At 39.2% G+C, this 22,056-nt stretch overlaps 3 protein-coding genes and 1 non-coding gene across 4 annotated transcripts; all 4 read left to right on the top strand.

Annotated features, from left to right (window-relative positions):
* Window positions 1–2,447: 2,447 nt before the first annotated feature.
* Window positions 2,448–6,527, top strand: LOC110869644. Its single transcript, XM_022118883.2, has 10 exons — window positions 2,448–2,633; window positions 2,718–2,985; window positions 3,987–4,074; window positions 4,163–4,284; window positions 4,360–4,447; window positions 4,537–4,645; window positions 5,426–5,589; window positions 5,754–5,874; window positions 5,960–6,231; window positions 6,321–6,527. The coding sequence occupies exons 1-10, from the start codon at window positions 2,457–2,459 to the stop codon at window positions 6,424–6,426; spliced, it is 1,515 nt and encodes a 504-aa protein (XP_021974575.1). The 5' UTR covers window positions 2,448–2,456; the 3' UTR covers window positions 6,427–6,527.
* A 2,288-nt stretch (window positions 6,528–8,815) lies between these two features.
* Window positions 8,816–12,765, top strand: LOC110869645. Its single transcript, XM_022118885.1, has 3 exons — window positions 8,816–10,130; window positions 10,261–11,880; window positions 11,990–12,765. Exons 1-3 carry the CDS (start codon window positions 8,816–8,818, stop codon window positions 12,763–12,765), a joined length of 3,711 nt encoding a protein of 1,236 aa, XP_021974577.1.
* A 145-nt stretch (window positions 12,766–12,910) lies between these two features.
* On the top strand, window positions 12,911–13,399 carry LOC110869646 (ATP-dependent DNA helicase PIF1-like). The gene has a single exon (XM_022118886.1). It carries the CDS (start codon window positions 12,911–12,913, stop codon window positions 13,397–13,399), a length of 489 nt encoding a protein of 162 aa, XP_021974578.1.
* Window positions 13,400–19,668: 6,269 nt separating this feature from the next.
* Window positions 19,669–19,742, top strand: TRNAR-UCG. Its single transcript has one exon. It is a non-coding gene; the product is annotated as a tRNA-Arg (tRNA).
* Window positions 19,743–22,056: the final 2,314 nt, after the last annotated feature.

Raw genomic sequence — 22,056 nt, 5'->3', positions numbered from 1 at the left:
TCAATAACGATTGAATCTTTGCAAACCTAATTACACGAAATAGTAGAATTGTTCCTCCTTCCGTCTAGTAACACTAAAGGAAAAGAGATTTACCTCCTTTTTTCTCCAATTGATGTAGCAGTAGACGGGTTCTTCCTTCGGAATTCCATTCTACTTCACTTGTTGATGATGAGCATTGTATGTAGATTTCCTTAAAGAACAAAACCAAACTTAAGGCAAAACCAACAACCGAATTGTCATGTAACTGAAACAAAATGGCAATCAAAGAATATGAAACAGAGGGCCTCATACCCAAAAGCAAATAAATCGCCGGAGAATGCAAAACCTTAATCTGAAATGGGTCAGATGGGTAACACATACCTTAATGTCGCCTATGATGCACTGGGACGGGTACGGGAACGGGGTACGGGGACGGGTACGGGAACGGGAAACAGGAAAACTAAAAAAATTTTAAGAAGCGGGGACGGGTACGGGAATAAAACATATAAAAAGTAAATATATATTAAAGATAATGTAACACAAAACCCCAAAATAGTTATATATTGATGTAAAGATAATATTGATTTCTTATAATTTTTATAATATAATTTGTATTTGTATAATCCGATGAAAAATTGTTTATTTTCATTATACTTTTTTTAGAAACATCTATATATAATCTAAAATTTAGTTACATCTTCTATTTTAAAACCTAATTTATGAATGTTTTAAATGCAATTTTTAAAATACAATTGATTACAATAATATAATACAAAAACAATATCACCCTCCATCCCCGTTATCCCCTTTAATTAGGGTTATCTCAATCTCTGAAGATGGAGAATCCATCTTCCACAACCAAATCCCTCCTCGACGAATTTTAAGGGAAATCCCCAAACTGGCATCACACACTTCGACTTTTGAAGATGGAGAATCCATCTTCCGCAACCAAACCCCTGCTCGACGAATTCTAAGGGAAATCCTCAATCTTGCATCATCTGTCTTTCTCACGGTTCGAGTTTTTGAAACCCTACTCTCCGTTTGCCTCAGTCACTACCGCGATATTCCTTAATCTCCGTCGGCAATGAAGTCGCTGATGTGTGCGAAGGCGGTACTCGACGGTAGTGATGGGCGCTTGAATGTGGCGACATTGAACCCTAAACCACTGACGATGGTGCGTTTCGTTTAAAAATGGTATTTTCTGAATTCGTTTGATCTTACATGTTCACTTCAAATTTTAGTTTTGGTCTTTTGAATGTGTAGGGAAGAAATTAGTTGGGTTAATTTGAGGGTTTTAAATTTGGTTTGATTTAGGTTGAAGGTAGTGTTTCACTGCCTTAATCTCCGACGGCAATGAAGTCGCTGATGTGTGCGAAGGCGGTACTCGACGGTAGTGATGGGCGCTTGAATGTGGCGACACTGAACCCTAAACCACTGACGATGGTGCGTTTCGTTTAAAAATGGTACTTTCAGAATTCGTTTGATCTTACATGTTCACTTCAAATTTTAGTTTTGGTCTTTTGAATATGTAGTGAAGAAATTAGTTGGGTTAATTTGAGGGTTTTATATTTGGTTTTATTCTCTTTGGGTATTTTCATGAAGTGTGAAGACTGGGCAAAAAAAATGATTTTAGTTATGTCTTTTGCAGCCTCAATGGATAGCACATGAAGTGCTTCGTAACGAACCTTCAAACGAACAGTAACATTTAGTTAGCATATTGAAATTAGTCAATTCAGAATATGAGTTCCAAGATAATATAAACTTTTACTGCATACACTGTTTAAATGATCTGATATTTGTTAATTGGTGTTAGTTTTAATAAAGAATCAGCCTAATATAGTATGATGTTGATCAGGTTGGGGATGTCGGCCTTTCAAAATTGAAGCATTCAACCTTTTTCCTTGGTCTTGCAAGCGTACGGCATTGTTGGATATTTGATTGTTCGACAATCTTCGGGTGATGATTTCCATTTTTACCCTTCTCAAAGTTTTTTTTTGGCTTATCATTTAAACCTGCCGTGATATTCACCAGGTTGGGTGCTTCGGTGTTTTAAAGTTGAGGCATACAACCCTTTTATCTGCTGCCTTCGGCGAGGGACAGTAAGAACATTTTCTTTCGTTATTTCCTTGGTTAAGTGTCAGAATTGGCAAAAAAAATATTGGTTATGGTTATGCCTTTGACACCCTCAATAGATGCCACCTGAAGTTCTTCGTAAGGAACCCTCAAGGTTGCTAAATGTGTCAAAATTGGCAAAAAAAATATTGGTTAGGGTTTTAGCTAGGGATATTGATTAATGAGGCCTTTTATATACCACAGTTGCATGAACATTAATTGGGCCGATTTACGGTAGGTTTTAATTGCATTGATAATAATTACCCAACTTCTTCCTAGGAAGGTGAATGGTCTTACTTTCTATTATATGACCTCCACCCTCCCTATTGTTGTTCACCCATATTCAGAGTTGTTAAACTGCTGTCATGTCTAGCTCTCAGAATGTTAATACATCAGAAATTGGTGTTGCCAACCAATTGGTCCTTGCTGACCTCCGTGAGGGGACTACCGGCCCCATCACGGTGATGGTTTGTAGAAAGTGGGACGTCACAAGTGTCAATGGCCGCTTCATGAGCACTGATTATGTCGTCAGTGATATAAAGGTAACTATCACCCTTTTACCCCCTATACCCTTTCCCTTTTACGAGTTTCATCGTTATTGAAAGTCTACTGTTTGGTTTACGCAGGGAGGTGTCATGCATTGTACCGCCCGGAATAACATTGCACATTACTTCTTTGACAAGCTAAAAGAGGGTGGGGTATATTTACTCAAGGGTTTTGTAGTCCAACGTACCGATCAATACCGGATTCTGAAAGACAACCCCTTTGTTATCGGGTTAAATGGCTCCACGGTAGTTATAAAGGTTGACGATGGCGGTAGTTCATTCACGCGCTACCCGTTTTTACTTACGCCGTTTGAGGAACTCGAACCAACAGAGGGCAAGTACTTTGTAGGTATGTTTACTCTCCTGATGCTGGTGTAACGGTTTTGCGGGGGAAATCAGGCTCAAAAAACAGTACTAACCCCACATAGTATGAAACTGATCTTTTATTTAGTTTGTAGTCTGCTATAACGGGCTAAGAGAAATAAAAAGGGGATCCACGTAGAGTATATAACATTGAAAAATAGTAAAAGTCGGGTGTTCCATTGGTGTTAGTGAGCCTTTGATGTCTGTCCAAACAAGCTGGTAGGAACCACCTGTTTCTACTACTAGATTATCCTTCGACCCATCCGACAGGGCTCACCTGGGTAGAAAAACATTTTACTCTTAAAATCTACAAAACCTACTACTTGAATGTAAAACATGCGCATAGTAAACGGGGCAAGTAATGGGTCAAATGGGTTGGAAATTTAAACGTAAGAACCATTTTGCTTTACGAATCTAAAAAGAGTAACGACTATCTGGTGTAGAACACCATCTACTCTGTCGTGTGCGTACGAGAAATGACTGAACGAATGGTGAATCCGGTTTTCAGTTCAGCCCCTGGCCGTGTTTCAGTATAAATTCAGAATCCGGGTTCCGCAAATATGACCAATATAGCGATAAATATGTCTCCTGTTGGTTCGAATTCCTAAAAAGCCGTAAACTAATTTATTCGGGTTTGGTTAAATATACATGTCAAATATACATACTAAACCGAATCAATTAGTTAACTCAGCCGAATTTATATGTATATTATATCAAAAATACCCTGTTATATATGCTATTTTACATGTATATTTAACCAACTGGGTAAACTAATTGGTTAGCTACACCGAATAAACGCTGGATTCTAGGTTTTGGTTAAATATACATGTAAGATAGCATATAAATTCAGAATCCGGGGACCCCAAATGGTTCGATCAGCTACCTACACCGAATAAATTAGTTTACTCCGACGAATTTGGCTCCACATTGGCTCAGTTAGGCTATTAGACATATTTATAATTCAGACGAATCTTCATTACACTACAGATGTTATCGGATATGTTACTGAGGTGGGGCCGCAGTCTGTGAAATCATCGGGTGCTCGCGCGGTTGAGTTCAATCTAAACAACGAACGGTATGTACCTAATCCTTATCCCCTGTTTGTTCTTTCTTTTTCCGTAACCTAACCCTCTAATTTTTTGACCTTTTCAAAATTCACCCAGCAATCGCCGAGTTAGAGTAACACTGTGGGGTGATCTCGGTGATGTTATGCTTAAGAAGAAGGCCGAAAACCCGGCTGTCTACTGTCTAATCCTGACTTCCATGAGCGCAAAGTTTTACCTGGGTACGTTTGTTTTCCGACACGTAAATTATGATGCGCATTACTTAAAAAAACTTCACCTACCTTAAGATATTGCAGGTGTCCTTGGTTTGTCCAATTCATCGTCAACTATTCTTATTGATTCATCCGAGGTTCCCGCACTGCAGACTTTTAAGTCGTCTGTGAGGTACTGTTACAGCCTTTGTCGCACACACTTTAATTATCTATTTTCTCCCCGTTTATTGCTCTTGCTGAATATGAAGCTATGCTTCCCAGCTGTGTTCCTATTGTAGATACTAGCGATCCAGTCACCGAGGAAGTTGTAAGTGTTGGAACTCTACAAGAGCTTGTGGACAGAGTTCGTGCTGACAAATCCAAGAAAAAGGTATTCACTCCAACTGACTGTTTACATACGTCTCTCCCCTTAGACCGCTTCAACCAGCAACCCAGAACTTTACCCAGCACACTCCTCAAACCCTTTTCTAAAAAAAATGCCTTCGGCAGCTACCAAGAAACTAAAATAAATGATTAACCGACTTTATGAGCTTCAACCCACCATAATGTTTGTTTGAAAATGACAAATTAAATTAAACAAGACGTCTTCCATAGGTTCAGAAATATATGTTTGAGGAAGGGTATGTTGATGTTATGGTAACGACAAACTGGTGGTTCTCGCTTTGTTTGTTCGGGGGAATGATTACTAAACTACTACACACACTCTGCATTAAAACCATTCGTGCATACTAGCTTTTGTTAAATGTAATTTAATAAACACCCATATCCTGCTTTGTTTTTTAAAATCTTTTACTGTTTTAAAAGTTAGTATAAGATAATGAATAAATCATTCTATGTGCAGGCAACCATTATTCTGTTTAAAATTAAAAAAACATACTTAACGTATGCTTTAGAGTCCAATAATTACCACCACCGCTACCGCTAACGCCACCCCACCACCATTGTGACCCATCACCGTTGGGATGATACCGATCTCATTTCTTCAGCTTTTTGTCACAAAAAAAATAAAAAAAAAACACCTAGGGTCCTTATTTTTTTTACTGATCTCCTACTAAACAGAACTACCTAATCTATCAATTGTATGGAAATAGGGATTACCCTCGCCAACACAACCTGTCCATCTGCCTACTTGTGTTTTTGTTCGTTGTAGGCCATTCTTTTCCGGAACGTTGTAGAGATTACGTCTATTAGAACCAAGAACAGCTGGTATCTTTTCGCGTATTCCGGTAGCCAATGTCGTAGGGGACTAACAAGAGAGGGCGGTTACTTCATTTGCAAAGCGTGCAAATCGAAGGTTGACTATCCAAGGACGAGGTATACGCTTCAACATCTCATGCCTAACTTCATGACTTTGTTCCCCTACCAATATGATGCGATGATTCTTTGTTGTCTAGGGTGATTTGATACCCTTCTACCTTCGCCACCAAACAATTTTGTCCCCGTTCTGCCATTATTATTGATCTACTTTAACCTGCTAGGTTTCGGATTCAAGCGGATGTAACTGATGGAACGATGAGCACCGTTGTCACCCTCTTTGATGAGGTTGCTGAGCAGTTGGTCAAGAGGACCGCAAAATCCTTAGTAGAAGAGCAGCTAAATGTATGCGCACTCCTCATTACAAGATGATTTTGAAGCATGTGGGAAATTGTTGCGATAACTTTTCTGGTTTGTATTTGGTATGCAGGATACTTCTCTAGATGCTCCCATATTACCCTCCGCCCTCGAATCCCTTATTGGAACAAAACACACTTTCGAGATAAAGAGCCACACATACTACCGTTATGGAGAATATGAGAGCTTCAATTGTGCGAAGATTGTCGGCCCTGGTTTGGATGATACAGATGGAAACTCTAAGTGTGTGACGTCGGATTTGGGTGCCCTGCCATCTGACTCCCCAAAGCGTGGTTCGAGCCTCCCGCCTCCGACACCCGGATCTGGACGCAAGCTTAGAAAACTGTAAGTTCCACCTGCCAATTGTCCCCTGTTTCGAATGTTTACGTGTTGGAACTTTGCACCAATCCATACGTTTCCATCTTTCTTTGCAGCTACCTTGAAGAATCGGATGACGATGATGAGGGGGTGTCCGTTGATCCTGCACATGTTACAGGTGTGGTTGACAATAGTGGGGATGCTAAGAAGGGCTCTCACTGATATGGCGGTGGTCATTTCTCATTTTCTTCAATTGTTTGCGCTCTTATGACTTTTCCTTTTATGGATCCAAATAATGTTGCAAAATATATGACTTGTGCCCACGCGAAAACTGTGTTGCTTTACTATTGTGCAATATATGTTATTTTCACGCCTTACCAGCCTCTCTGAAATTCTTAAAACAATACAACCATGCATTTACATCGCATCAAGATACTCCGCTTAAAAAGGGATGGTATAGTCCAAATAGGATCATAATATGCCACCTCGGAACACACGCTCCCAAATACGTTTACCCAGCCCTTTTGTTACATCTTTAAAGTCACAAATAACTTCCAAACACTGTAAAAGGGTTCTATAAATGTTTGCTCGGAATCATGCATATTCCAATAGAATAATACCAATGCACAACGTAAATCAGATTTGGAAACGTATTAGACTTACATGATTTTTTTGCTAAGATGTTGAATAACCGATATAGATAAATGCAAATATACAAGCGATGCCTGTGTCACTATACAACCTTCGTGAACACTTACGTAGAAGACTGCATTATAAACAAGAACGAAATAATCAAGTCATGACTTGAGCTACACAAAGACCTAACCACATATGCCCTTTTCTGACCGACTGTGGCTGCATACGTTATTTTGGAAAAAAAACAGGCACGCGGCCAACAATAAATATGATCTTTACACCAGCTTTAGCATGCATTCTTTAATACTTATTTTGTTGTAGATACTATGCCTTTTCCTTACGTGCAATTTACTTTGTTTTACCCCCCCCCCCCGGGGGGGCGGGGACGTATATGAATGATTCATTTTGGCTGATGTGTCATGTAACATTATATGCAAAATACAGATGGCTGTGACCCCCTTTGTGATGCTCGAAGCCTCTTTCGCCTTTCATGCATATTCACGTCGTTTGCTTAACGGGTTGGTCCAATACGTTTGTGGGTTAAAACTGATTGAACAGGCTGGAACAAACAGAGGTATGTCGCTTTTAATTGCAGTGTTATCCCCGACCCCGCATATGGGGTTTTAAATACTAAATTCTAACCCTTCCTGTTCCCTCATAAAAGACAAGACGAGGTTTGTAGGTTATGGCCTACTACTCCTGATGTGGTTAGTAATTCGATACAGGCCCGCCGTTGTTCCCATACGCTGCCAAATGGAAAGATTCAAACATATTTTGGCCTTGCATTGATTAACAGCTGCAACGATTCTAGCATCGTGGGTACCAAACATTCTATCCATATACAAAATCGTAATTATGTGGGTCTTAGTGGGAAGGTCGTGACATACTGTGGGCCTACCCTAACTACCATAGATGCAACTACTTCCTCTGCTGACCCCAACGTAGGTTAGTTACACTCTTCATAAAAACGGAACCTTTTAGCCAAATGTCCACTTACCGACATGCGTGCCCGCTCAAATTACAACTCTAACTAGGCTGCAAACAGTTTAACCACTCCAATGTTGACGTCGCCGCTGTACAGCCACACGCAATGGAGTGGAATTTACTTTCTTAGCCAGTTATTTATAAGTTTCCTACCTACTATGTTGCGTTTATCCTATCTGCATGCTTTGTACCTCTTGCAGGTTGTGCTCAAATACAACCGCCGACTGTTACAGTGACCACTGGGCCTGGCGCTAAAGTGTGTTCAAGAGAATCAATTAAAGGTCGGCCCCATATTTCCTCATGAACGTCCCTCTGGGGCGCAGTACGCCTATTTATACTTTCTGGATTGCACGCTTACATCATCGCTCAGCCCACTACGAGCACTACATAATAGTTGTTTTAAAGCATATGTTACAGGTAAAAACGCCATGCAGAGCGATGCAGCGCAGATGCAGCCTGCTTTATGTCCACCAACAACATATTCTCCCTCCGTATCTGCCCAAGGTCTGCAACGTTATCTACAATGTTTAGTACTATCCTTTTATCAATCCCGTAACTATTACGCTTTTTACAGACAATATTTCCTGCACTACACGGCATTCTCATCAAAGCGTAGCGGGCCCATCACGCCTGCGCTCTTCTCGGCCTAAAAAAACAGAAGGTAAACGACCATAACTGCCCTGTACCTGACTAACCTTCGCCCTGCTTATCATGCAACATAGGAATAACATTGCCATATTTTAATATGTTACCAGGTATTCGTGTTCGCACCCCACGAAGGGCAGCGTTTGCATCAACAGGTATTTCCCGACCCTGTTTCTTGCCATGCATGTTTTGCTCCCTTTTGCATCTGGCTTCGCTATGCTGTTTGAAACGCTTCTCTAAATCGTGCGTTGTGCTAAGCATTCCTGTTACAAATATCATAGGTGCGCATGTTAGGTACCAGAACCTTGGCCGTCCAACCTTCACGTGCCATAATTGTGCGGCGATCATGTGGTATGAAGAGAGGAATAAAAATGCAAAGTCGTCTGATGGGACGACTTTCTCTTCGTGCTGCCAGGATGGCAAGGTTTTGCTTGCTCGCCTTCTTGATCCGCCTGAACCATTAAGATCATTACTTGATTATAACGACCCGTCGACACTTAGATTCAGAGAACAGATTAGAGTTTACAATAGCATGTTCTGTTTCACATCATTTGGGGGAAAGATTGATCATGCTATAAACAGTGGTCGAAGCCTATACACCTTCCGAATAAGTGGGCAGAACTACCATCGAATAGGCTCCATGTTGCCAGTTGAAGGTGAGCAACCAAGATATGCTCAGCTGTATTTCTACGACACGCAAAACGAAGTTAAAAACCGTATAACTGCTTTGTTTGGCCAGACCCATTGTCACGACACATGTGACGAAGCAATTGTTGCGTCCCTAATCAGAATGTTAGACACCCACAGTCCTTTGGCTAACGCCTTCCGCATGGCACGTGACTGGTGCACTCAAAATGAAAGAAACAATTGTCAACTACGCTTACTTGGCCAGATAATAAACAATCCACAATACAACCGCCCTAATGTGTCTGAAGTTGCTGTTCTTATCACAAACGACTTTGGGGACAACACTGAACCACGTGATGTTATCGTTAGCACAAAGCACGGCGCGCTTCAACGCATATCGGAATTACATCAGCTTTACATGGCTTTGCAATATCCGCTGTTCTTTCCGTACGGAGAGACCGGGTTCCACGAACGAATACACTACCATGACAACACAGGACGTCGAGCGACTAAACGACAATGTGTCACAATGCGGGAATACTACTGCTACAGAATCCATTATCGCAATACCAAAGGCACCACCCTGTTAAGAGGCGGTCGTTTATTCCAACAATACTTAGTTGACTCATACGCAGCTATCGAAGAACAAAGATTGCGCTGGATGAGGAATAACCAAAATGAACTGCGTGTTGAACTCTATCATAATGTTTGTGACGCTGTGACGCGTGGGGATACAAATGCCAAGGCTATCGGCCAACGTATAGTTTTACCGGCAACCTTTACGGGCAGTCCAAGATATATGATCCAAAATTACCAAGACGCCATGGCTCTGTGCCGCACTTTTGGGAACCCCGACCTGTTTGTAACATTTACAGCTAACCCAAAATGGCCTGAAATCGATGACATGGTATCTCTCATACCCGGCCAAAAGTCTCATGATCGTGCAGATGTTGTATCACGCGTTTTTAAACTAAAGCTTACCTCCTTGATTGAAGATATTATGAAGAAACAAATCTTTGGTAGCTGCGAAGCAGGTACAGTTTGTAATACCTCGCCTCTTTCTTTTGGTATCAATTCTCCCACGAATACTAACCTTTTAAAACTCTCCAATTTTCCCCTTTTCCCCTTCCTGACTTCAATATTTGTTCCCTTGGTTCTATACAGCTGTTTATACAATTGAGTTTCAGAAACGAGGCCTACCGCACGCGCACCTTTTGTTGTGGCTTGAACATTCTGCCGAGTCACGCACACCGGCTGGCATCGATGATTTGATTTCTGCAGAGATCCCATCGGAAATGGACGATCCATCCGGCTATAAGGCCGTAACAGATTACATGTTGCATGGCCCATGTGGAAACGATGCGCGCAGTGCTCCGTGTACAACAGATGGAAAATGCATGAAACACTTTCCGAAACCATTTTACCGAGAAACAACAATTGACGAAGACGGTTACCCGGTTTATCGCCGACGAGATACCAAGATCTTCTTTAAGAAGGGCAAAACGAAGCTTGACAACCGGTTTGTCGTCCCATACAACCGCTACCTCCTCTTAAAGTACGAATCTCACATCAATGTTGAATGGTGCAACCAATCCCGAGCGATAAAATACCTGTTTAAATACTTAAACAAGGGGCCAGACAGGGCTACAATGGTTGTTCAGGAAAACATTGGCAATAACGGTGAAAAGCGTACACAACAGATTGTTAAGGTTGATGAGATTAAAAACTATCTGGATTGCCGGTACTTATCACCATGTGAAGCTGTGTGGAGAATGCTTGCATTTCCTATACATTACTCATTCCCATCCGTCATGAAACTAACGTTCCATACACCTGATCAACATCTGCTCACGTTACGTGATTCAGACAGCTTACCGGCATTGTTAAACCGGGACGGGATACGAGACACGATGTTCACCCAATGGTTTGCGCTAAACAACAGAGATGAAGCGGCAAGAAAGTTAACGTACGCCGAGATACCAACAAGGTATGTGTGGCAAGAGGATAACAAGGTTTGGAAAACGCGGTTGGAACGGACAGCCATTGGGCGGATTGTGTATTGCAATCCAGCAGCTGGGCCAAAGTATTATCTAAGAATGTTGTTGGGGATTGTGAGAGGGCCTCGAAGTTTTGAAGAAATAAAAACGGTCGACGGAGTCGTATATGCAACGTTCAAAGAAGCCTGCTATGCGTATGGCTTGCTTAATGATGACAAGGAGTGGAATGACGCCCTGTCAGAGGCTAAATTATGGGCGTCCGGTTCCCAACTGCGGGAATTGTTTGTTATCATGTTGTTGTTTTGCGAAGTGAATCGTCCGGCGCAACTCTGGGCAGAAAATTGGGAGATACTATCTGATGATATTTTGTACCAAAAACGTAGGCTCTTCATGTTCCCAGGGTTACATTTATCTGACGACCAGCTTAAGAACTACTGCCTGATCGAACTAAATGAACTATTGGAGAAAAATGGAAAATCGTTATCGGATTTCACAGATATGCCTCAGCCGGATACGTCGCTCCTCGATAAGATGGATAATCGTCTAATTAGGGAAGAGTTGAGTTACAATAAAAAAAAGATAACAGACGAACACGATCGATTATATGCATCACTGAACACGGAACAGACGGCCATATACGACACAGTCATTGAATCTGTTACCACTCGAAAAGGCGGGTTCTATTTCGTGTATGGTCCGGGTGGGACAGGCAAGACGTTCCTGTACAAAGCCATTCTGTCACGCTTAAGATCTATGGGCATGATTGCCCTTGCGGTTGCATCTTCAGGTAAAAAAATAATTCTGGAATGTTGTATTATTATTCTTATGCAACATGATGTATGTGGTCACGTACGCAACTCTATTTTTTACTCACTTTATCTATCTCTACACATCAGGTATCGCGTCCCTTCTGTTACCCGGTGGTCGGACAGCTCATAGCCGCTTCGCTATCCCTTTAGAATTACTTCAAAATAGCACGTGTGCCATCAAACAAAATACCCATTTGGCACACCTATTACAAGAGGTAAGGTTAATCATCTGGGACGAGGCACCAATGATGCAAAAATATGCTTTTGAAGCGCTTGATAAAACACTTAGAGATATCTTGGGGTTTCCTGCCCACGCAAACAGGGAACGCGTGTTTGGTGGCATGCCTGTTTTACTTGGTGGTGATTTCAGACAAATCCTGCCCGTCATCCCAAAAGGAAAAAGAGAAGATGTTGTTCAGGCATGCATAAATAAATCGTATCTGTGGAAAAGTTGTAAACTCTTCAGACTCCACCGTAGTATGCGTGTCAACGAATACACCTCAGCAGGTGTGCTAGACATGGATAGGCAACTTTTCAACAAATGGTTGTTAGAAATCGGCGATGGAATTGTTCCTTCAAAGACCAAAGAAGGGGAGGATGAGCCTACCTGGATCGAGATACCCACCAGGTTCATCGTAGATGGTTGTGGCCTTCCTGTGGAATCGATTGTTAACGCTGTCTTCCCGTCGTTTACAGAAAGGCAGGTTGATGATGATTATTTGTGTGAAAGAGCAATACTAACCCCGCGCAATATAGATGCGGACGAAATCAATGATTACATGTTTGCACAACTAAGACGAACCACAAAGACCTACAAGAGTTCTGATGAGATATGTCGCGCGTCCACGGATGTATTAGAATAGGAACAACTCTATCCGTCTGAATTTCTAAACTCTTTGACATTCCCAGGTAACCCCCCCCCCTCCCCCTTACCCGGCACAAAAAAATTATTTGCAGGCAAAAAAAATGTGCCCAGTTAAATTCTTTAATTATTTGACATTGTCAGGTATGCCGCCGCACGCTTTGCATTTAAAAGAAGGCCTCCCTATCATGCTTTTAAGAAATGTGAACCCCTCGCAAGGATTATGTAATGGCACCCGCCTTATTATAACAGACCTTGGGAAATTTGTTATCAAGGCTAGAATACTTACTGGGTCTAATCGTGGAGATACTGCATTAATACCGAGAATAACCCTTTCATCGACGAAATCAAAATGGCCATTTATTATGAAAAGACGCCAGTTCCCAGTAAAACCATGCTATGCAATGACCATTAATAAAAGTCAAGGTCAATCATTAAAAGTCGTTGGTCTGTATTTGCCTCGCCCTGTGTTTAGCCATGGTCAGCTATATGTCGCGCTTTCAAGGGTTACGACACCTGAAGGTTTAAAGATTGTCATCGTCGGGGATGACAACGGTAGCATGAAAAACCATACCAGAAACATCGTTTATAAAGAGACGTTTAACAATTTGGCGACATCAGATGAGACACAATAAACAATACTTGCCATACCGTAATCTTTTAGACCACCAAGAAACTTTTATCGCCTTTATTGCTGTTAATCCAACATAATAATTTATGCACACCCTAAACCCATATTTTCTGTTTGTTCTGCCCCAGCCACAACAACTATGTACGTACCACGTTGAGTATTACGCATCTGCCCTCCAACGACAAACTATCCCCGTATTCTTCCAGTAACGCCACCGCAACAACTATTCATGCGCCACAGGTCGTAGGAATGTAATTCTTTATAGCTTCCTTGAAAATTTTGAAAACTAATAGTCTTTTTAATTTCTTAGTTTTTTGTTTGTTGATCTTATTCCGATACATGTGCTGATTGGGTTTTTTTTTATATTTTAGGTGGAAAAGGCACCGATGATTCAAAAACTGTTGTTTGTTGCTGGTTTGGACACATTTACGCAAACGCATATTGGGCCACGGTTGCCAACTGTCATTTGGGGGGGGGGGCATACGCTTTCGTGCCCGCAACTATTTCAATCATTTTGGGTGGTCAATATAGCGACATCGTTGACCCTGAAGGTTGCTAAATGTGTTGAGGTTGGATTGTATGAGCTTGATTTGCCCTAGGTAGGCATGCCCTAGGTATGCATATATAAATATGTGCGTCTATATATATATTATCTGCATATAGGGGATATGTATATAGATTGTTGCTAATTATGCGTAAAAAGATTTGTTTTACATGCTTCCTTAAGATTTTGCAGGGTACTATATGTGTTGACATTGGCTTGCCTCAGATTATGGCAAGCAGGTTTTATCATCTTTATTGCCGTTAATCCAACATAATAAGCAATGCATGTCCTAAACACTTTTTTTTTGCTCCGCTCCAAACACACCAGCTGACAACTACATTCTACATAGCCTGCCAATAACGATAGCGCACCAGCTACTTTTGTGCCACAAGTGGTGGGAATGTAAGTGTTTACACCTTCCACTACATTTTGAAAACTCATACTCTTTGATATTTCTTAGCTTATCTTAATTTTATTCAGGGACATGGGATGGTTGGTTTATTTGTCTATTTTAGGCTGGAAAAACAACGCTGATCCAAAAACTGTTGATTGTAGCTGGTTTGAACACATTGACACAAACACGTATTTCGAGACGGTTCCCATCTGTCGTTTTGTGGATGGGGGTGTCATAGTCTTTCGTGCCTGCTACTGTTTAAATCATTATGACAGGTCAATATAGCGACACCGTGGAACCTCAAAAAGTGGTTACAACCTTGCACATCAACCTTTTATAAAACTTATGGTGTTTCGCTCAATATTACATCCAACTGACTCCCACATGTTGATGCTTATATAGAAAATTTAGAGGATTATGAGAGGGGCTTAAGAAACTACTGTTATTGTTACTTCAAATCTACAAATTGTGCTTCGTTTTACTTGGTTTTGGCGTAATGACACACGGTTAGTTTTGAATCATCTTACATATTCTATCTTTTACAATTAAGAATTTAATTGGCTGGAAATGTTTCTGTTTTATAGATTCAGATTCATGCGACCACTACCTACAGTTTCATTGGCAGCTCTAAACGGTTATACATCATAAGAGCTTGATTTTACCTTGGTATGCATATCTAAATATGTGCATGTATGTATATATATTCTCTTCATACAGGGGATATGTATATACATTGATATAAATTTATAGCTTTATATATATTTAATAATGTTCATTTATAAATGTATGCGCTCCTGATACTCAACTTCCATAACATCAACTTATTAGTATTGACACAAACACGTATTTTGACACGTTTGCCATCTGTCGTTTTGTAGGGGGGAGGGGGGGTCATACGCTTTCATGCCTACTATTGTTTCAATCAGATTGGCTGGTCAACATAGTGCCACTGTGGAACCTCAAAAGGTCGTTACACACTTCCACATCAGCCTTTTATAAAGCTTATAGTGCTTAGTTCAGTATTACCACCAATTGACTTCGACATGCTGAAGATTATATAGAGAATTGACACGAATATGACAGGGACTCAAGGAGCTGCTGCTATTGTTACTTCAACTCTTCGAATTGTGCTTCGTCTTAGTATACTTTGGCGTATTTTCACACGGTCAGTTTTGAATCATCTTATACATCCTGTCTTTTCCCGTTCAGAATTTAATTGGTTGGAAATGTTTTGGTACTTATGATTTCGGATTCATCAGACCATTATCTACAGTTTGTTGGGTCGCTCCAGCCGGTTATATATCATACGAGCTTGGTGTTAGTATGGTATGCATATCTAATTATGTGCGTGTATATATATGTATATATCTATATATATTATCTGCATATAGGGTATATTTATATCAACTAATATAGATTTATAGATTTATATAGATTTAATAATATAGTTTTATATATGTATAGACTCCTCATATTCAACTTCCATAACATCAAATTATTATTAATGGTTATCATTTCAGATATTGTAACATCTTTGCTTTTTAACTTCCATTCAAATGAAAACTGCCATAGGTCATCCCAAGAGGCTGCTTATCATGTTTCTATAAATTCACAACCATATTCAAGCATCCTACCTTTCATTATACAACCTGTGGCTGAATATCCAAAAGACCCCTGCAAACATGAAGAAAACTACTACTGTTGCTAACTGTCCAGCAAGTCTGGAAACTGTTGAAGAAATATTAAACCATGGGCGAGAAAATAAGAAACACGCGGTATAAACACTTTCTATAATGTCGAATGTTTCCCCCAGCATTATTATTATCCATACATTGAATGTGTTTCTTCTAATCCATGCAGAATGCTGAGTTCAACTGCCGTGTTGTGATTAAAGGCGTACGTAATAGCGAAGAGTGGTTCAGACTTATGTGTGGAGGAGGGAAATGCATGAAAGGTGTATCGCATGAACACGGGGAGTTGTGGTGTGAAGGCTGTGAAAACCCAGTTATGATTCCTCGAGCAAGGTTCGTCTTTGGTATTCTATAGTTATGTACTTTGGCAAACCTCTTTACACATTTTCACATCTGAATAAAAAAAAATTACCAACAGATTCCATCTTCAACTTGATGTGGTCGATTCCACGGCTAATGTGGTCATCGTGTGCTTCGATGACACTGCACAACTTCTAACAAGCACCACTGCCCAGTCTATACTGAATGTGGAATCGGGTCTCTCGCACATCTACACCGTTTCTTCCGCAATCAACCAGGACAGCTTCACACCAGTCATGATACGGACCTGTAACGGTAACATCTCAACGCTCCCAAACTGCTTACATTCACTTATAGGCACCACCCGAACCATCCAAGTTGATACATCCACATACTACCATCATGGGGCCTTTGAGAGTTTCAACTGCAAACATGTGCTCCCAGACGAACCCAACTATCAATCCGTTGGATCTACCACTCCTACTCCCATGACTACGAAGGGTAAAGGGGTGATGACAATTCCAACGCCGGTTAAGCTCAAAGAAACAGTCAGCAAGTACATGTAAGTTTGTATACATACTTTTGAATTACGAAATTCCATGAACCACGTAACTACCTGTCCATTTGTATTGTGTTTTAGAAACTGTTCAAATATCAATAATATATGCTACAAACATCATGTTTATTTCTTTATGGCTATAGTGACACCATCGTTTTTTGATATGTGCTTTCCGACTTGATATGTTTATTCCGTTTGGATACTTAAGTTAAATCGTTAGATTATGTTCTTCCCCCTGTTTTTACATACCAAATAGCTAAATGGAATTAATTGATTTTCAATGAGTTTGAACTGTAGTTCATAAATGGAGATTTACTTGAACATAGTTACATTCTTTCAATTTTTAGTGCAAAATAATGGAAATACATAGATGGTCAAAATTAAGGTTCAGCCTAACATTTCCCTTCTTTTTCACAGCCCTAATTATGAAGATTCTGATTCAGATGGTTCGGTGGGTAGCTAATGGGAACGACGGTTGCATGGTCATGCATTAGCAACAGAAGATTTAGTTGAGCATTGAATAAAAAAGGAGGCTTTATGAACTACTTTGAGTTTTCCTCTTTAATGTGTTTTTTTAGACTTGCCAATTTTCTTGTGCTATGCACGTCTTAAATTTTGTGAGGCCAGTTTATGGTGCAAACTCTTATCACATTTTGTATGGTTTCACTTACAATGTCTTTTGGCTAATTATGTTTTACCCTTACATAAACACTTTTCCTAAATACACAACACAACGAATGACACTTAAATGACGATCATGTCGTGCATCGCACGGGCCTTCCCTCTAGTTATCTATATAATAAAAAGTGTTGTTCAAATATAAAAAAAAAAAAGCAAAAGAGTTATTTAATAATAAACTACTTAAGGGATAAACAAATAAGGATAGCACAATGTTTTCCTTTTTTATAAGGATAGGACTTTCTAAATTAATAAAAAATCAGAATGTTAATTTTTTTAATATAAGCAGGACCCTTATATCACCGGGTTGTGGGTTGTGGGCTGTGGTTATCAAAGGCCCAGTAATATTAATAATATTGTAGGTCATCTTCATCTCCTTTATTGTTCAGAGCCGCCATGACGTTTCTATTACCACCGGAGTTGCTATAGTAGACCGGAAAAAAATCCATTTATCTCAAATTCAACCTTCTCTTCTCATCTCAACTACAATCTCCCTTCTGGAAACTTGACAGAAACGTTTCCTGCACGTCCCCAAACCCCATCCCCTTCTGCAGCGCGTTTCCAGGCCATACCCAACATGCCGGGGACGTTTCCCGGCCGTCCCCGTGCCGTTTCCGTCCCCTAGCAGTCCCCGGGACGGGAGACGCCACCTCAATGGCGTTTCCGTGCTTCCAAGAATGTCGTTGGTCGTCACTGTTAAGGAATGTGTATTTCAAAAAGAGTAGCTAGAATCTCATCGGAACCCTAGCCGCCATTGCCAGAGGCGGCGGCTAGGCCTTGAGATCCCTAATGCCGACTACATCAACACCCAAACAATCTTTTCAACCAATGAGTTTCAGATCTTCTTACCTCTCGATCTCAGCACTCGTAAATCGGTGGCGAATCTGATTAGTTTGTATAACAGTCTCTCACTATGATTATTTCTCTCTTTCCTAAATCGGCGTCTCTGACTCTCACCTCTGAACATATTAGGGTTTCAAGGTAGAAGAATACCCCTTTTAACTAATTGCAAAAGATTGGAAACGCTTCCATATGATCTTCCGGTAATTGATGAATTATTCAACTTTCCATATATAATCCAAGGAGCGTTTGAAAGAAGAATGAAGGAATTGTGAGGCGATAAGGAGAATTGATTGAGAATTGAGAGAATTGAGATAAATGACGCCTAAAACCCAATTCTCTGGCCAAAGACCATTGCCACATCATGGTCAACATTATTTTTTTTAGTATAAGAGATTGATATTTATTAAAAATAAAAACCATTTAATTACATTAAAAATTTAAAAAAAAAAATTACAATCCATGTCATCACTCGACGTTAGCATCAAATAAAAGAGAAAAAAGAAACAAAAATCCACATCACCATGGTTACATATGAAATTGATGAAAACCCCCTTAATTTTAATAAAAAAATGAATGTTGAGTGACCTGATTAGAACACTTTTGAAACTTGAGTGACCTAATTGGAACACTTTTGAGACTTGATTATTATTCTATAAAGTTACCCCTTTTATTAGGTTTCTGTATAATGGAAATGGATGAAACTCCTATTTTATTTAAAAGAATTAAATATATTAATTAATTTTGTAACACATGTATACAAAAGGTTAGAATTATTGCCAACATAACTCACACGGTTGTTCGAGTGCAATATGAATTGAAGTCATTTTGTTGTCTTCATAAAAGACATAAGGTCACATACCCACATAAGGTCATGGTCAATGTGGAACATAAGATTGTGATTGTTATTTTATGACATCATAAGAATACAAAGTGTACAAATCATATCTCTGAGCTTTTTGGTGTTTTTATTGGTAAATTTTTAATCGTGAATTGATTAATATTTTACATATAATAGTTTCAAACTGATTCATACAGAAATAAAAAAAATATATGCATTATATTTCGTAGATGAATACTTAAACTACAGGAAAACTATAAACAAATTATATCAAACGAATAAACGATTAACTACAGGAAAACTAAAAACAAATTATATCAATAGTCGTTTAAAGTTGTTTTTAACGTGATAAACTATTTTATTAAATATCTTTGTAAAGTTTGTAAAATGAATAAATAAACAATAAGTGGAGCATATACAACAATAGACCGCATAGCGCAGTGGATTAGCGCGTCTGACTTCGGATCAGAAGGTCGTGGGTTCGACTCCCACTGTGGTCGATTTTTTAACTTTCTCACAAATAATATTACACTTTCGTCCTTTTGAATATTCAAATTTCACTTTCTACCCTAAGCTATAGCACAATCACCGAGGTCGATTCTTTTTAATTTTCTTGCAGAGAATATTTGACACCTTGGTCATTTTGAATGTTCAAATTTCACTTTCTACCCCATAGTTACATCATAAACGCCATTTAGAGGTGTAAACGAGTCGAGCTCGAGTGCCGCTCATTTCAAGCTCTATGTCTAAAGATCGAGTTTAGCTTGTTAATATTTTCTCAAGCGGGACTTGTTCAATTTCTTCTAATATTTAACTATTTATTTTTCATAATTATTTGAAGATTTTTCTATATAACAAAAAATGTATATCATAAAGTTATTTTCATCATGTCTTTATATATCTTTATGTATAGTAATACTAATTATGTGATTGTATACTTACTACTAAAAATGTAATTTGTTGTAGTAATATACACGCCAAACTCATATAAGCTTGGCAATGAGCATTTTTCACAAATTTATGACGTGCTTACATTATCAGTCTACGATTTAATAAGAAAAATTAAAGTTATTCGGTCTTTAATATATATCATTAAATTTTGAGTTTCGACTAATAAAAAAATTTTGTAATCTAAGGTGTTATATACTTACTAAACATACTTTTCTAGTTCAAATATAAGCATAATATCAACCATATATTTATCATTGGATTACCAACACTCATAATGGATACAGTTAAATCAAGTTACTTTATTACTGGCTATTTTTTAACAGATTCTAATCTATACTTATTTAATCCGCCTAATACCCCATTATAATAAGGATTGAACCTTCATCCTTTTGATATAGAGAGGCACCCATACCCCTAGGCCAAATCCCTTTGGTTATTACTAGCTATTATATGGCAAAACCAAGGGGTTAGATAACGGGTTAATATATGAAAAAAAAATAAAATAACACAAAACGCTTTCTTTCTAGAGGTAATAAATTTTCGCATATGGGATTATTAATTCCAACAAAATTATGTAGATGACTTTATATGCTAGTAGCACACAATACAACTAAATGTTAGAAGAGACCAGACGATGCTTAGTTCAAAACATCTCTTAGACTATATGTAGTGGAAGACACAAATAATACCTCCATCATTGGATGTTTTGCATCATGTGGTAGTACAGTCAGAAATAAGGCATTGTGGGACATTATGTTAAAAAGGGTGTAGTGGGACTTGAAATCTTGTGAGGCATTATACTCTAATAGAATTAAATAAAAACCATAAACAAATGCTACTGGCCAAAGATTGGGAAGGTGTGCATCATTTGCCAAAATAATTGAAGGAAGGCGTGGAAAAAAGAACACTTGGGACAAAAATTTTGAAAAAAAAAAACACCCAAGGGGGCGGGTAAGTGGTGTGTGTGTGTGTGGGGGGGGGGGGGGGGAGGGTTATTTTAGGGAAAACCCCCACTATGGATAGTCTTAGGATGTTTATAAAATTGACAAGAGTTTCAAGAGATGTATTAAGAATTCAATAATCAACAATTTAGGTCAAGGAAACATAAAAATCAGCAAACCAGGCGATTTATAATGATCATTATTTTTTGATGTATTAGTGGCTTATGATTCTTAAATCTTTTAGAGATACTTTTTGGCAATTGTGTTACATGTATAACTTCTTAGAATCAGGGCCAGCCTTTTAGGCTTATCAATCTAGGTACGGGCCTAGGGCTACTAAAAATCAAGGGCCTCTAATTTTTACTAAAGTTATATATATTATATATGTATCAGGCTTAAATAAAAAGCAAAACTAAACAATGTTTTTTTTTATAAAGTTACACAGATAAAAAAATGTTTAGGAAAAAAGGCCCACATGCAAGACCCAGTTTCGAAATTAAACCACAGACATAACTGCAGTCTGTAGCAACCATCTACCACTCGATGTCATTCGAATTCCGTGAATCAGCGCCAAAAATCCCTAAAATTGAGCCGCAATCATCGTTCCTACCTCCTATCGCAACCTGCTCTTTCGATTTTCTAGGTTATCGGCTATCACTAACGGTAATCACTCAAGGCATCGGCTCTGTCGGGATTGGAGGAGAATTTATGGGCAAAATTAGGGCTAATTACTAAACGTAGGTTAACTTTAGCAGCTAATTTTTCTATTAATCTCTATATGTTTTGCAAAAGGGCCTCCACTTCGTAGTCCACTTAGGGTCTACAAAAACGTTAGAACGGCTCTGCTTAGAATATACTTTAACTGTGTTGTTATTTGTATAACTTCTTAAAATATACTGTGGTTGTGATGTTTGAATCTATG

This window comes from Helianthus annuus, chromosome 8 (genome assembly GCF_002127325.2).
Source record: "Helianthus annuus cultivar XRQ/B chromosome 8, HanXRQr2.0-SUNRISE, whole genome shotgun sequence".
Lineage (NCBI taxonomy): Eukaryota > Viridiplantae > Streptophyta > Magnoliopsida > Asterales > Asteraceae > Helianthus > Helianthus annuus.
This window is presented reverse-complemented; position numbering and strand designations above follow the sequence as displayed.

Excerpts from the sequence above, each read along its gene's own strand:
- LOC110869645 (XM_022118885.1), top strand. The coding sequence starts at position 8,816 with ATGTGGTATGAAGAGAGGAATAAAAATGCAAAGTCGTCTGATGGGACG. Across the intron at positions 10,131-10,260 it reads CTTTGGTAGCTGCGAAGCAG|CTGTTTATACAATTGAGTTT; the intron begins GTACAGTTTGTA and ends GGTTCTATACAG. Across the intron at positions 11,881-11,989 it reads CCTTGCGGTTGCATCTTCAG|GTATCGCGTCCCTTCTGTTA; the intron begins GTAAAAAAATAA and ends TCTACACATCAG.
- LOC110869644 (XM_022118883.2), top strand. The coding sequence starts at position 2,457 with ATGTCTAGCTCTCAGAATGTTAATACATCAGAAATTGGTGTTGCCAAC. Across the intron at positions 4,448-4,536 it reads ACTTTTAAGTCGTCTGTGAG|CTGTGTTCCTATTGTAGATA; the intron begins GTACTGTTACAG and ends TATGCTTCCCAG. Across the intron at positions 5,590-5,753 it reads GTTGACTATCCAAGGACGAG|GTTTCGGATTCAAGCGGATG; the intron begins GTATACGCTTCA and ends TTAACCTGCTAG.
- LOC110869646 (XM_022118886.1), top strand. The coding sequence starts at position 12,911 with ATGCCGCCGCACGCTTTGCATTTAAAAGAAGGCCTCCCTATCATGCTT.